This window comes from Cervus elaphus, chromosome 26 (genome assembly GCF_910594005.1).
Source record: "Cervus elaphus chromosome 26, mCerEla1.1, whole genome shotgun sequence".
NCBI lineage: Eukaryota > Metazoa > Chordata > Mammalia > Artiodactyla > Cervidae > Cervus > Cervus elaphus.
The window spans coordinates 27,361,506-27,377,813 of NC_057840.1; the positions used below are offsets into that span (position 1 = coordinate 27,361,506).

General features: G+C 40.8%; 2 protein-coding genes across 4 annotated transcripts in view; one reads left to right on the top strand and one right to left on the bottom strand.

The window, feature by feature from the left end:
- Positions 1-8,327, bottom strand: part of ADAT2 (adenosine deaminase tRNA specific 2) — a 32,753-nt gene extending 24,426 nt beyond the window's left edge. Inside the window, exons 1-2 of one of the 3 annotated variants that reach the window (XM_043888448.1) lie at positions 8,094-8,228; positions 2,355-2,545 (exon numbers count right to left, since the gene is read on the bottom strand). In XM_043888448.1, the coding sequence (XP_043744383.1) occupies positions 2,355-2,435 (81 nt within the window). In that variant the 5' untranslated portion in view covers positions 2,436-2,545; positions 8,094-8,228. Of the gene's footprint in view, positions 1-2,354; positions 2,546-8,093 lie in introns of all 3 variants that reach the window. The other 2 variants (XM_043888447.1, XM_043888449.1) reach the window with 2 other exon arrangements.
- The window catches only part of PEX3 (peroxisomal biogenesis factor 3), a 34,991-nt gene continuing 27,004 nt past the window's right edge, over positions 8,322-16,308 (top strand). Inside the window, exon 1 of the mRNA XM_043888443.1 lies at positions 8,322-8,642. Coding sequence (XP_043744378.1) covers positions 8,570-8,642 — 73 coding nt within the window. The 5' untranslated portion in view covers positions 8,322-8,569. The remainder of the gene's footprint in view (positions 8,643-16,308) is intronic.

Consider the following 16,308-nt stretch of genomic DNA (forward strand, 5'->3'; position numbering starts at 1 on the left):
CTAGGTGCCTGGAAAAAGCAACTATAATACATGATTTATTCCAGAAACCTTGCAAATTTTCTCCCTCTGACTCTCTGATGATATATTTATATACTCAATCTTTCTTTTTTTCATAAGTGTAAAGTAAGTATGTTCAAGGCAGAAAACTTGGGGGTAAAAAAAATTCACACATCAAAAAATAAAAACCACTCATAATCCCAACACTACAAAATATGACCACTGGTATTATTCTGTAACGGAAATTTTTCCGGTTTTTTCCTATGCCTGTATATACATATTTGTAGCTTTCTGAAAAGCCAAATAGATTTACACTATATATACCGTTAGCAGTCTGCCTTTTTTCATCTAGAAACATATTATAAACATTTCCCTATGTTGAGTAATATTTTCGCAGCACATGATTCTTTTAAGGCTACATGGTGCTTCTCTGCATGAATATTTATGATTCTCTTAATTGGTCCCCTATTGTTTGACTAGCACATGTGGCTATTTTTCAAATTCCTCACTATTCTAAACAAATGGAGAACTTCCCTGTATATCTCCACTGATTCCTAGAAATAGCTATAAAATACAAGGGGTTCCTACAAAGTAATTTTTTTTTTTTTTTAGAATGAAGCGTTCTCAACCATTCTTTTTTTTTTTAAGGCACACCAGAATTTTTTTTTTAATATGTATTTATTTGGCTGTGCCAGGTCTTATCTGCAGCACACAGGATGTTTAGCTATAGCACGTGGGATCTACTTCCATGTTGTTGCTGCTGTTGAGTTGCTAAGTCGTGTCTGACTCTTCCCAACCCCGTGGACTGCAGCACGCCAGGCTCCCCTGTCCTCCACTACCTCCTGGAGTTTGCTCAAATTCATGTCCACTGAGTCGGTGATGCCATCTAACCATCTCATGCTCTACCGATCCCTTCTCCTTTTGCCTTCAATTTTTCCCAGCATTAGGGTCTTTTCCAATGAGTCGGCCCTTTGCATCAGGTGGCCAAAGTATTGGAGCTTCAGCTTCAGCATCAGTCCTTCCAATGAATATTCGGAGTTGATTTCCTCTAGGATTGACTGGCTGGATCTCCTTGCTGTCCAAGCGACTCTCAAGAGTCTCCTCCAGCACCACAGTTTGAAAGCATCAACTCCTCGGTGCTCAGACTTCTTTATGATCCAACTCTCACATCCATATAGGACTACTGGAAAAACCATAGCTTTGACTATAGGGACGGTTGTCGTCAAAGTGATGTCTCTGCTTTTGAATACACTGTCTAGGTTTGTCATAGCTTTTCTTCCAAGGAGTAAGGGTCTTTTAATTTCATAGTTGCAGTCACTGTCCACAGTGATTTTGGAGCCCAGGAATATAAAATCGGTCAGTGCTTTCACTTTTTCCCCTTCTATTTATCATGAAGTGATGGGACTGGATGACACGGTCTCAGTTTTTTGAATGTTGAGTTTTAAGCTAGCTTTTTCACTCTCAACTTTCACCCTCATCATGAGGTTCTTTAATTCCTCTTCACTTTCTACCATTAGGCTGGTATCATCTGCACATCTGAGGTCGTTGAAATTTCTCCGGGCAATCTTGATTTCAGCTTGCGCTTCATCCAGTCCAGCATTTTACATGGTGTACTCTGCATATAGGACTTCCATGGTGGCTCAGACAGTAAAGCGTCTGCCCAGACCTGGGTTCAATTCCTGGGTTGGGAAGATCTCCTGAAGAAGGAAATGGCAACCCACTCCAGTATTCTTGCCTGGAAAATCCTATGGACGGAGGAGTATGGTAGGCTACAGTCCATGGGGTCGCAAAGAGTCGGACATGACTGAGCCATGTCACTAACTCTGCATAAGTTAAATAAGCAGAGTGATAATATACAGCCTTGTCATACCTCCTTTCCCAATTTTGAACCACTCAGTTGTTCCATGTCCAGTTCTAACTGTTGCTTCTTGACCTACTTACTAGTTCCCTGACCAGGGATCAAATCCAGCCCCCCGGCACTGGGAGCCAGATGTCCTAGCCACTGAACCACCAGGGAAGTCCCTACAATGTGGTTTTTTAAAAGTAAAACTAATAATAAAATTGGGCAAAAGAGAATATATCTAGGCAGTTCACAGAGGAAAAAAGGTCCAAATGTCTAATTAGGATTCCCAATGCATGGTCGTCAGGGGGAATGAAGTGAATAGGCAGAGGGGTCCGACAGAGTACAATGGGGAGCAGTGGGCAACCAGACACAGATCAGGATGAACTGGGGGTGATGCCAGGTGTTTGGGCTCAAATCACATCTCTGTCCTTACCAGCTCCCTAACTGCGGGACGCTTACCTAACTCTAAACCTCAATGTCCACATCTGAAAATGAGGACAGTAATGATACACACCTGATATGCTTTCAAATGGTGGTGGTAGAAAAAACTCTTGTTCAGCAGTCCCTTGTTCAGCAAGGAGATCAAACCACTCATTTCTAAAGGAAATCAACTCTCAATATTCATTGAAAGGACTGTTGTGAAGCTGAAGCTCCAATCCTTTGGCCATCTGATGCAGAGTCGACTCACTGGAAAAGACCCTGATGCTGGAAAAGATTGAGGGCAGGAGAAGGGGATGATAGAGGATGAGATGGTTAGATAGCATCACTGACTCAATGGACATGAATTCGAGCAAACTCCAAGAGATAGTGGAGGGCAGAGGAGCCTGGCATGCTGCAGTCCATGGGGTCACAAAGAATTGGACATGACCTAGTGGTGACTGAATAATAACCACCATAGAGCAGGATGACTGTGGACCTTATACTTATGGCCAGTATGAAACACAGCCCATGGCAATGTGTCTGGGATGTAAGAGTGCGATGCTGTTATTTTTTTATTTGATTCTAAGCCTACACCCTTAGAATTATATGCTGTGATGATTAAAACAATGACCTTTATTATATGCTATCTCTCCAAAAGAAAACTGTCATGAAAAAGAGCAATTTTATAAAACAATAATAAAATATAGAGAACTTTTTAAAAAGTTTGATAACTTCACCAAAGAACAACAAGAAATGTAACACTGATATTACTTCTCACCTAAAACACTGCCAAATGTTCAGTCATGATAATTCCAGGGATGGTGGGAACAGGGGTAGGACAGAACATTCTCATACACTGGGGATGGATCTGGGACCATTTCAGACCAGTGCTATCCAACAGAACTGTCGATGGTAATGGAAACATCCTTTGATCTGTGCTGTCCAATATGGTTGCCACTCGCCATGTGTGGCTACTGAGCACTTGAAAAGCGGCTAACATAACTGAGGAACTGAATATTTAATTTCATCTTATTCATGAAATAACTAGCCACAAATGCTAGTGGCTACTACACGAGGCAGTATAGTTCTAGAAGGCAATCTAAAAACATCTAGATAAATGGCTTTAAAATACATACATCCTATGTCCCATGTTTGGTAATTCATTCCAGAGCAATAAAAGAACTATGGGATGGGGGTGAGAGGAAAATAAACCAAAATAAGAAATAATTATACCTAGGAAAAAAGGATACTTAAAATCATGAAGAGAATATGTAATTACATTTATATAAAAGTACATATGTCAATAAATTTACAAAAATAAATTTCTTATGACCATGAATTATCTATATAATCAGAAAAAGAAAACATTAAAATATTTTCATTTGGGAAAAAAAATAACATAAAGATATTAGTGGGTCAAAGGAAAAGCTCAGTTTTAAGGCTTTTTTATACGTATATAACAAAGTTGCCTTCTAGAAAAGATGCCCCAATTTCAGCAACCAACTAACCAACTCCTCACACACACATCCTTATCTACAACAAGCATTACAAGTTTTTGACCTTTACTAATTTAACAGCTGAAAAATTATGCTAAGTCGCTTCAGTCAGGCCTGACTGTGTAACCCTATGGACCATAGCTTGCCAGGATCCTCTGTCCACGTGATGCTCCAGGCAAGAATACTGAAAAATTATATCTCTTTTTTAATTTGAATGTAATCTATTACTAGTGAAACCACACATATGTTAACTTGTTCATTATCTGTGTTTCTTTTAAAAATAGCATCTTTATTCATATCCTTTGACTTTTTCAACATTAGGGTGTATATCTCTTTGCCAAGCTTCTTTATATATCAAGGTTATATCAAACCTGTCCTTTTATTTATGTTGCAAATATTTTCCCTCTGTCCTTTGCTTTGTTACTTTGTATCTTACTTTTTTACTATGTAGAAATCTTCAACATTTATATAACTAAAACCGATTCATTCTTCTTTTATGTTTTCTGCCTTTCATCATATACTTTAAAGAATCCATCTCCATTCCAATTCCTCCAGGCCTTCGCCCAACAAACATTTAGCCCCTTGAATCGGTCACATAAATAAGTCTACTCTGTCCGGGTGCTGCAAGAATGCCAGTATCCATCTGTATGTCTTCTTTGGAGAAATGTCTGTTTAGTTCTTTGGCCCATTTTTTGATTGGGTCATTTATTTTTCTGGAATTGAGCTGCAGGAGTTGCTTGTATATTTTTGAGATTAATCCTTTGTCCGTTTCTTCATTTGCTATTATCCCAAAGAAGACATACAGATGGCTAACAAACACATGAAAAGATGCTCAACATCACTCATTATTAGAGAAATGCAAATCAAAACCACAATGAGGTACCATTACACGCCAGTCAGGATGGCTGCTATCCAAAAGTCTACAAGCAATAAATGCTGGAGAGGGTGTGGAGAAAAGGGAACCCTCTTACACTGTTGGTGGGAATGCAAACTAGTACAGCCGCTATGGAAAACAGTGTGGAGATTTCTTAAAAAACTGGAAATAGAACTGCCATATGACCCAGCAATCCCACTTCTGGGCATACACACTGAGGAAACCAGATCTGAAAGAGACACATGCACCCCAATGTTCATCGCAGCACTGTTTATAATAGCCAGGACATGGAAGCAACCTAGATGCCCATCAGCAGACAAATGGATAAGGAAGCTGTGGTACATATACACCATGGAATATTACTCAGCCATTAAAAAAGAATTCATTTGAACCAGTCCTAATGAGATGGATGAAGCTGGAGCCCATTATACAGAGTGAAGTAAGCCAGAAAGATAAAGAACATTACAGCATACTAACACATATATATGGAATTTAGAAAGGTGATAACGATAACCCTATATGCAAAACAGAAAAAGAGACACAGAAATACAGAACAGACTTTTGAACTTTGTGGGAGAATGTGAGGGTGGGATATTTCAAAAGAACAGCATCTATACTATCTATGGTGAAACAGATCACCAGCCCAGGTGGGATGCATGAGACAAGTGCTCCGGCCTGGTGCACTGGGAAGACCCAGAGGAATCGGGTGGAGAGGGAGGTGGGAGGGGGGATCGGGATTGGGAATACATGTAAATCCATGGCTAATTCATATCAATGTATGACAAAACCCACTGGAAAAAAAAAAATAAAAAAAAAAACACTAAAAAAAAAAAAAGAATGCTAGTATCCTCCCTATTATTATATGTATACCGGACACCTCACTTTCAAATTCCTCAGAACACATTAGCTACCTCTAAAATCTGGTACTAGCTATGCTTCTGGTCTGATCGTAAACTCTTCTCAGAAGTACACAGGACACTTTCTATTACTTCAGCAAGCCTTCAAAGTAGTTTAAGATTTGAAGTTCCTTTAGTGGAGGTGGGGGGCGGGGGGGGGATGGTTGGACAAAGTCCAAGATTTATCACAAGCATTCTTTTCCCTTTGTTTAAGACCTGGAAGAAACATGTGTGTGTGTGTGTGTGTGAGTCGCTCAGTCGTATCCAACTCTGCGACCCTGTGGACTGTAGCCCGCCAGGCTCCTCTGTCCGTGGGATTCTCCAGGCAAGAATTCTGGAGTGGAAAGAAACATATACTACTGGCCAAAAAGAAAAAAGTGCAAACTAAGGACCTCCTTGACCCTGTGTAGATAAACTAGGTAATCACACCCTTAGGAGTTTATAGTCCAATTGTGGCTCAGATGGTAAAGCGTCTGCCTGCAATGCAGAAGACCTGGGTTCAATCCCTGAGTAGGGATGATCCCCTGGACAAGGAAATGGCAACCCACTCCAGGACTCTTGCCTGGAAAATCCTATGGATGGAGGAGCCTAGTAGGCTACAGTCCATGGGATGGCAAAGAGTTGGACACGACTGAGTGACTTCACTATACTTTAAGAGACAAAAATGTCAAGGCCAGAGAGATCCTAGAGACTACTAGGAGTTCAACCATCCCATTTAATAGAGTAAGAGGCAATACTCTAGGGGGATAAAGTGACTTGCCCAAGGTCATATCAAATAGGTACACACTGCTACATTTAAAATGGTTAACCAACAAGGATCTATTGTATAGCACAGCGAACTCTGTTCAATGTTATGTGGAAGCCTGGATAAGAGGGAGTTTGGGGGAGAAAGGATACATATATTTTTTTGGCTAAGTTTCTTTGCTGTCCACCTAAACTACCAGGACATTCTTTTTTTTTTAAATAATGACATTCTTAATCGGTTATATTCCAATACAAAATTAAAAGTTTAATTTTTTTAAAAAGGTAGTAAAAAGACTCAAATGTTCAGTCCAGAAGTCTAGAGAATAGTGTAGAGGATACGAAAGGAGAGAAAGAAAAGACATGTCTGATACACAAAGGGGAAAAGTTCAATGGCTGAATAAACTTAGCTATTTCTAAAACCACTATTGAGTCCTCTATGGTAGGATCTCTCAAAATTCCATCTATGCAAGCTCCCCATAAATATTCTGAGGAGAGTTCCTGGAGCAAATGAAAATAAATGGAAGAGACCAAAACTTTTCAGCATTCCCACATCCCCTGACCTCCAGGTCTCTTATCCATAGAAAGATGTAAATGTAGCTTAATTTGAGACATTTCAACCTTCACGTGCATTTACTATCATCCTCACGACTTATGCCACCCAGCATATATTATTGAAATGATTTGGGGGAAGGAGAGAAATTTTGGTATCACAAGAAAACTCCTTTTTTCCAGCTGGAAGAATTTAGTAACATAAAACGAGTTCAGGAATTAATTATTTAAAGCATATTTCAACATTAAAGTATCAAACAAAAAGTTATGTGTCCTATAAGTTTAATAGGGAGAATAAATTTTGAAGTGGGCTGAAAGACTGCATCATGAAATCAAATCAGGTATGATGACCAGCATTTGTTTTTCCAAAATGGAATGAAAGAGAAATACCAGGAAAACTGTGCTTAGGAAGGTTAAGCATCATTTTGTAAAACTTTTGTCTCAATTATACCTATGTGTATACTGGGCGTTTACTGGAATGTAACACAAAATAAATTTTTTTTTTTTTTAAACTGTGAGTCACTTACAGTTTAAGGGATCGCTAGAGTCGGACCCGACTTAGCGACTAAACCACCACCACCACTTTCAAAAAAGTATGAGAAACAAGTTTTTTAAAATATGCATAAATGTGCGTGTATGATTTATATACCTATACATATACGCCAAATACACTTTTATCCCTATTAAAGAGTTCGCTGGCACACATAAGTACGGGTAAAGTTTGGGTTGTACACAAAGCTTATCAGAGCCCTCTTTAATCAGAGTCCTGAAGGGAGTGAGCGAAGAAAGTTAAAGGGCAAAGGTCAAGCGTACGGATGGACGAATGAATGAATGAATGGTGGAATCTGCTCAGGGGGCTGTTTTTATCCTGCTCTCTACCAGAAACATCCTCAGCCTCCTTCCTTCTCCTAGATAGGTTCAAGGGGTCATACAGACAAAATAATGGAAATTCGCGGATCTGCCAGTGTCCGCAGGAAAGAAAGGGACGCAGCACGCACGTGCCAGCAGCCCCGAATAGGGATGTTGACGCTTACTTCAAACCAGTGAAAAAGAAACAATTTCTGTATTTCCTCTCTTCCTTCCCTCACAGCCACTGTGAGAATGGACTAAAGAACATTTCAGGACAGTAAAAACCAGCTGTTTACCCAGAGATTGTGAGCACCATCGAGATTACTGAGACCCAGAAAGCACCCCGGGGACGTTTACTCAAATGTTCGGTCAGGATAAGCCGGGGAAAGTTCCGACCCCATGCGTCCACGCCCCGGCCCCCTCACCATTTGCATCGCCTGCTCCATCCACTTTTCGGTCTCCTCCGCAGACACCGAGTACGCGCCATCGGTAGCCGCCGTGGACCCCGCCTTCACCTCCATACTGCACCCGGTCCGCCTCGCTCAGCTACAGAGGCCGCGGGGAAATAGGAGCACAGGCCACGGAACGCGGCGGATGCGGGCTGTCGTTTCCGGGGGAATCGAATGGTGAGGCACTCGGGAGTGAATTCTGGACGGACCTGGGCGCCCCGGACCAGTGAGCTGCGGCAGCAACAGAAAAGGGCAACTGCTCTGCTCTAGTCCACGCCCCCTTCCCGCTCCGGTAACAGTGTCTGCGGAAAGTCGCCTTTGTGATTTCTGGAGAGCACCGAGCAGGACTCGGCCGTCCAGCCCGGTCGTCCGTGCCAGGCGACAAAAAAAGGGTTTTCCTGGTGGACCATCATCCCTTCCCTCTAGACAGCCCGCACCCCGGGGGCCTGAAAATGCTTAGATCTACGTGGAATTTTCTGAAACGTCACAAAAAGAAATGCATCTTCCTGGGCACGGTCCTCGGAGGTGGGTGACAGCGTTCTTGGCAAGGCGCATTGGAAGAAGGGGGTGGGAGAGGGATGTCTGTCTTCTAAAATAGAGGCGGAGAAACCACAGCCCAGGATTCGATCAACCATGAGACGGGGTATGGGGTGACAAACTTCCAAGGCTCTTTAAAGAAAGAAAGTGAAGTCGCTCAGTCGTGTCCGATCCTTTGCGACCCCATGGACTGTTCCCTACCAGGCTCCTCCATCCATGGGGTTTTGCAGGCAAGAGTACTGGAGTGGGTTGCCATTTCCTTCTCCAAGGCTCTTTACATCTCTGCAGTTGTGAAATGTGTGCCCTTTGCCCTGGCACTGCCCCTTACTCTGTGTTTTTCGCCTTTTACTCACTGCCTTTGGGATAACCCACCTCAGTGTTTGGTGGGGGGTGGGGGGTTGTTTGCTCCTTGGGTTCTTTTCTCTCTTTCTTTTTTTTCCTCTTCTGTTTCAAGACACCGTTCTCTTACACATTTTTTTTTCTTATTGTCTTCTCTTGTTTTCCCGTGAGATTTGCCACTCCCAGTGCTTGATTTGGCGTTCATCCTTCGCAGAAGTTTCACAACATTCGAGGAGAGTAAACTAAAGCTTGCACTTCGAGTCTTGTTTAAAGTGAATTCGAATTTATTTTAAAACAGCACAGTTGTATTGAAGGACTGTGCTAGAAGGTATATGCTAGACAAAGAAACACAGATCAATATTTTAGCTCTGTTCCTGCTCTTTTAGAACACAAACTATGTAGTAAACTAGGTAGTAAGAAAGTAGTTGCAGGATGCTGGGCAAGCAGGATCTTCAAGACTGGGATGAATTCCCACCTAATTCACATAATTAAGTTACCCAGGCTGAGAGGAGATTTAGAAACAGATCAGATAACAATCTTGAGAGCCTTTTCCTCACAAGACAGTCATGTCCTAATGAGTGGAGATCTAAAGGAAAGAACAAAATGTCTTGGGTGATACAGGAGAAAGAAATGCAGGAATGTTAAGAAGGGATTTTTAGCATTTGGGTGTTTTGAGAAATATTGTCACTAACTACATACTTTGGTTACAGAAGTAGTAAGAAGCAAAAGCAAAAGTTTCCCAAAGAATTCGGCTGTTTTTCTCTTACTATTGATTCTATTTTATGGCTCCCAAACAATTTGAAATTGACAGTACTAGTAGCATCAGTGATTCAGCTCTATTGATTCTTGAAAATTTGAAACAGGCTTCTTGTTAATGAGGCAAGGAGAGTGTTTTCCTTTTGCCTGAGGTCTATCACAAATCAATAATGATCAAGTATAAATTTTATGGCATTTGAAAAATTCTTTACAGATAAAAATGTATTTTTCAGTGTTTTTATCCACTGATATCTAATGTATATTTAAACTGTGCTAAAACTACTGAGTCCACTTATTTGTAGAAGCTAATGATTTGTGTGTGATGGAAGAAGTAGAAATAGAATATTTTTGCCATGACTGAAGGTATCTTTAGAACCTAAGAAAAAATAGCATACTCCTTCAGATTTGTGGAACAACCTAATGGTGTATTAGAAATAATCAGAAGGGAAGCAAAAGAGTGCATTTAAGATACTTTTTTTTTTTTTTAATCTGTCAAGAGCTTTACAGGTACAGATTAAGAGGAAAGAGAAAGGCGAGTGAGGGTGGGGGGCGGGGGGGAAAGTTCAGAGGAACAGGAAAAGAAAGTAATCCTAGTATTTTATAGCAAAAAGGGATGTCAGTTTAAAAGGAAAAAAGAGTAGATGACCGTGACTGGCATTTCTTTGAGCCTCATAGTTTTTCTGCTTCAAGGGCTGGTTTTATAACATGGTACATATCAATTAATCTAATTTAAGAAACATTTATCCCTTGCCTTTAGTGTTGAAGGGCTTCCCTGGTAGCTCAGTCGGTAAAGATCTACCTCCGGGTTTGATCCCTGGGTTAGAAAGATACCCTGGAGAAGGAAATGGCAACCCACTCCAGTGTTCTTCCCTGGAGAATCCCATGGGCTGAGGAACCTGGCGGACTGCAGTCCATGGGGTTGCAAGAGTTGGACATGACTTGCTGACTAAACCACTACCATAGTGTTGAAAGTAATATGATTGGAAAGACAAGATTCACAGAGATTTTTTAATAGTAATAGCTACCATTTTGGGGGTGCCCAGAGGGCCCTATATGAAGTTCTGTTGAGTGGGGATGATGGCAGGATAGCTATTGTTATCTGCATTCAAAAACATGGGAACCAGACTGCTAAGAATTTAAGAAACTTGCCAAGGATCCCAGAGTTAGTAACAGGGAAGCTAGAACTCAAACCCCAATGTGTTAGATCCAGAGCACATTCTCTTTCTACACTGTGTCATTCTGTCTTCATGAACTTTATGGTCTGAGAGGAATGAAAACAAATGATTTAGTTTGTCCCAGCTGGTATAACAAGATATCACAGCCTGGTTGGCTTATAAATAACAGAAATTTATTTCTGACAGTTCTGGAGCCTGGAAGTCTAAGACCAGGGAGCAAACGTGGCTTGGTGAGGGCCTGCTCCTGAGTTAGATCCTCACATGGCAGAAGGGCCTAGGGATCTCAGTGAAGTCCCTTTAATAAGAACATTAATCTCATTCTTGAGGGCTACACACCCAAGCCCTAAGCACTTCCCAAAGACTCCATCCTCTCAACACTAGGGAATAGGGCCTTAGAATTTCCACAGATGAATGTAGAGGAGATAGAAACATTCAAGCCATAGCAACAAGTATGCAAAACAGTAAGAGCTGAAAAAATTATATCAAACTGGCAAATAGCATGTGCAGTTGGGGAAAAAAAATTAGGAAAAGGCTTCATGGAAGAAGTGGCACATTTTGATAGACTTGCAAATTAGGTAAGATATCAACATTCCTGCACAAGAAGCTTGTCCATCCAATGGTGGGAGAAAACAAACTCAATAAAAACTGAGTTATGGGCCTTCTTAAGTAGGAATTTGGATGACTAACTGCTTTAGAGAAAGTCGTACAATTTGATCAGTTTTAAGACTAGAGCAGTGCTTCTCAAACTTTTTGGCCTGAGGTCTCCTTTACACTTTTAAAAATTAAGGACTCTAAAGAGCTGTATAAAATGTATGTCTAATAATAATTGTTTCCATATTAAAAATTTAAAACCAGAGTATTTTTGAAATAGTAATTATTTTAAAATGACAATAGTAAATCTGTCACATATTAACATAAATATTATTTTCAGAAAACAAGTGAGAAAAGTTGCATTGTTTTGCATTTTTACAGTTCTCTTTACTGTCTGGTTTATAGCTCTGTCCACATTTAGTCAGCTGCAATACGCACTTGTCCTGTAGTCTTCAGAAAACACCACTGTACACTCACTCATATGAGAAGGAGAGTGAAAAAGGCAAAGAGCATTTGTGTTATTACAGAAATAATTTTTACTCACAGATGCCCTAAAAGGTTATTGTACATCTGCAGCAGTGCCCAAGCCACACTTTGAAAACCTCTGTGCTAGGGGACTCAGACAATAAAGAATTCACCTGCAGTGCAGGAGACACAGATTTGATTTCTGGATTGGGAAGATGCCCTGGAGAAGGAAATGGCAACCCACCCCAGTATTCTTGCCTGGAAATCCCATAGATAGAGGAGCTTGGTGGGCTACAGTCCATGGGAACCCAAAGAGTCAGACACGCCTGAGCGAATAACACTTTCTCTTTTTTCTCTTTAAGGCTAGCGAAAGTGTTGCAGAGAACAACCAAATTCATATGTATTCACTTGCTGATTTATAAAAATATCAAAGCGTTGATTTGTAATTTATATCTTAATCCCTGTAATCTCTTGGTCTCTTTAGTTTTTCATTTATTCATCCATTCATTCAACAAACATTTGAATGAGAGTGACTAGTCTCCCTGTTTTCAACTCAGGTGACAGAGAAATAAGACTCAATTTTTGACTTTGAGGAACTCATGGTGCGTCCAGAAAGCAGAAGTGGAAATAAACAAAAGTAGTGCAGTCATAGTATCAGAGTTCCATGGTAGAGGAGTGTCTGGGAGCATAGAGAGAGAGTCATGTTCAGCAAGCCCCACTGAAGAATCAGCTGGAGTCACAGCTACAAAGGAGAAGGGAACACGGGAAAGGGGATGTTCAGCAGCAAATATGTATTGAGCATCAATTGTGTACCAATGTTATATATTGGGGTGTTGTTATATAAGACAAAACATTTGGGGATGTTTTCAAGGAACTTCCTTATAAGTAATTCTGATGTAAGTGGAACAGGGAACCACATTAAGAAATGATGGCAGGGTGTTGAAGAATTCTAAACATGGGAATTGAATAGTCAGATTTAACTTTTAGCAAATCACTTTGCCTATAAAACCTGGGTTGAAAAGGTGAGAGACCAGAAACAAAAGAGTAGAATTAGGAAACTGTTAAACCAGTTCAAGAGCATTAATGATTGGGTCTGAATGAAAATAATGGTACAAGGGTGGACTAAAGTGGCAAAATTTAGAAACTATTTCTGAGAAGAATCAATAGCAGGATTTGGTGGTCTTTTGGATGGGAGTAAAGTTAAAAGATTATTTGCAAACTCTTACAGAAATTATTAACCTAATAAAATAGTTATATTGCAGAATTTTCATCCATGAAGACACTAAGCAATGATTTTAGAAAACCAAGTTTATGATATAGAAGGGCTTCCCTTGTGACTCAGCTGGTAAAGAATCTGCCTGCAATGCGGGAGACCTGGGTTCAATCCCTGGGTTAGGAAGATCCCCTGGAGAAGGGAAAGGCTACCCACTCCAGTATTCTTGTCTGGAGAATTCCATGGACTGTATAGTCCACAGGATCACAAAGAGTCAGACACAACTGAGAGACTTTCACTTCACTTCATGATATAGAAAGACTAGAAGACATTTTGCTTTGCCATCCATGTTCTGAAAGGAAACCTCCAAACATTTTACATTTATTTTTTGAGATATTTAATGACTTCTCATTATTTATAACTAAGTCATAACTAAAGAAGAAATTTTAAAGCTCCTATAATCCCAACCTTTCATTTTTATGAAGAAATTTAAACCCAGAAAGATGGCACATGCTTAAAAGTTTCCTACCTAGTTGATGCCTCAGCTATCAGTGTCTGTTCTCTTTCAGACCAGAATTCGAGCAGCAAGTCAGGTATATAGATCCTGAGCTGCATATTTTAGGCAATGAATTCTCTGCCTTCATTCTTATTTCCCTAGGGAGACAAATCTGACCAAAAAACCCCAGAATTTATGGATTTTGAGAATGAGAAGCTGGATAAACTAGTCCTTGTGTAGAAACTTACTTTAATGCTAATTCAAGGAAAAGAATGGATTATGGAATTTTACCCTAACACCGTGTGCTAGTTTGCCAGGGCTGCCATAACAGAGTGTACCACATACTGAGTGGCTTAAGCAAGAGAAACTTACTGCCTCACAGCTCTGGAGGCCAGAGTTTAGTCCATCTAAGGGCTGTGAGAGAAGGCTCTGTCTCAGGCCCGTCTCCTTGGCTCATAGATAACTCTCTCCCTGCTGTGCCTTCATGCCATTGCCCCTCTACACACGTCTGTCCAGACTTCCCCCTTTTATAAGAACACCAGTCATGCTGGATCAGGCCCATCTAATGACCTTCTCACTTGATTATCGCTACAAAGACCCTATCTCCAAATAGTGTCATTTCCTGAAATACTGGGGCTTCAACGTGTTAATTTGGGGTAGGACACTCTTCAATCCATAATAACTCATTCTTTTATCTTTAGTAATCATATACTACAGTTACCAAATAGACAGTACAGTTAGCTGAACTTGAACAATACAGGTTTGAACTGTGCTAGACTTTTTATAGGGAGCTTCCCTGGTGACTCAGCAGGAAAGAATCCTCCTGCAATGCAGGAGACGCAGGTTCAGTCCTTGGGTCGGGAAGGTCCCCTGGAGAAGGAAATGGCAACCCACTGTGGTATTCTTGCTGGAAAAATACCATGGACAGAGGAGCCTGGTGGGCTACGGTCCGTGGGGTCGCAAAGTGTCAAACAGATGAAGTGAGTGAACATGCATGCACGCAGGCAGGACACTTACATGCAGACTTTTTTCAGTAAATACTAACATCCAGGTCCCATCCCTTCATGGCAAATAGATGGGGAAACAGTGGAAACGGTGGCTGACTTTATTTTTCTGGGCTCCAAAATCACTGCAGATGGTGACTGCAGCCATGAAATTAAAAGACGCTTACTCCTTGGAAGAAAGATTATGACCAACCTAGACAGCATATTAAAAAGCAGAGACATTACTTTGTCAACAAAGGTCCATCTAGTCAAGGCTGTGGTTTTTTCAGTGGTCACATATGGATATGAGAGTTGGACTATAAAGAAAGCTGAGTGCAGAAGAATTGATGCTTTTGAACTGTGGTGTTGGAGAAGACTCTTGAGAGTCCCTTGGACTGCAAGGAGATCCAACCAGTCCATCCTAAAGGAGATCAGTCCTGGGTGTTCATTGGAAGGACTGATGCTGACGCTGAAACTCCAATACTTTGGCCACCTGATGTGAAGAACTGACTCATTGGAAAAGACCCTGATGCTGGGAGGGATTGAGGGCAGGAGGAGAAGGGGACGACAGAGGATGAGATGGTTGGATGGCATCACTGACGCCATGGACATGGTTTTGGGTGGACTCCGGGAGTTGGTCACGGACAGGGAGGCCTGCCGTGCTGCGGTTCACGGGGTCGCAAAGAGTCGGACACGAGTGAGCAGCTGATCTGGGCTGAAGTGCAGCACTGCAGATCCTCAGCTGGTTGAATCCAAGGGCGCAGAACTGCAGTGGGCCCACTGTAAAGTTGCATGCAGATTTTCTACTTCTGGAGGGAGTGTTCTGCACTCCTAATGCTGGAGATGTTGAAAGGTCAACTGTAGTACCTAAAGGACTTTTAACAGACACTCTTGAAATTTTAATGAAAGCAGTGGACCTTCTCCTCAGGAAAGCACATAGACCAATCAAATTTATTGTTACTCCAGAAAATTCTTAACTATTCAAGTTGTGTCATTGCAACATTTCATTTTACACTATTATTGTTTGAGGAATAATAATCATTTTGCACAAAATTTTTAGCCATCAGGCAAATAAAAGCAATTCACTGAGAAGTTGTTATGTAAGAGTTGCCTGTCAAAGAGTTACTTTGTGAAACATAAATCAGTTTTTTCATTCTGTTAGTACTAGGGCACTGTCCTCAGTTTATTGAGGCTGGATTATGAGAAGGGTAGCTCTGGAGCCATTTATGTGAATTTTTATTTATTCTTTACAGATGAGTATAATACATTTATTTGCATACAAACAAAAGCAATCACACTTTGTTTCTAATTATTTGTAGCACATACTCTTTCACTGACCTATGACTTCTAAGACATATAACATATCAGTTCATCTGTATTGCTTACGTTAGTGAAAAGAATTCAGGATATGTATTCACTTTGATGTTCCTAGAGGACTATCTCTTCCCCACTGATGACAAACAGATCAAATCCATTTATTGAGCTCACATACAATCCTCATGTTCTTCTTGTCCTAGTGAAGGCTACAGACAATTGGAGGTAGGTGAGGATTAGTTACTTCCTGCAACCTTGTTGCCAAGTTATTATGAAACAAACTTGGCACATGTTAAAACATCTGTTAGCAAGCATAGATTAA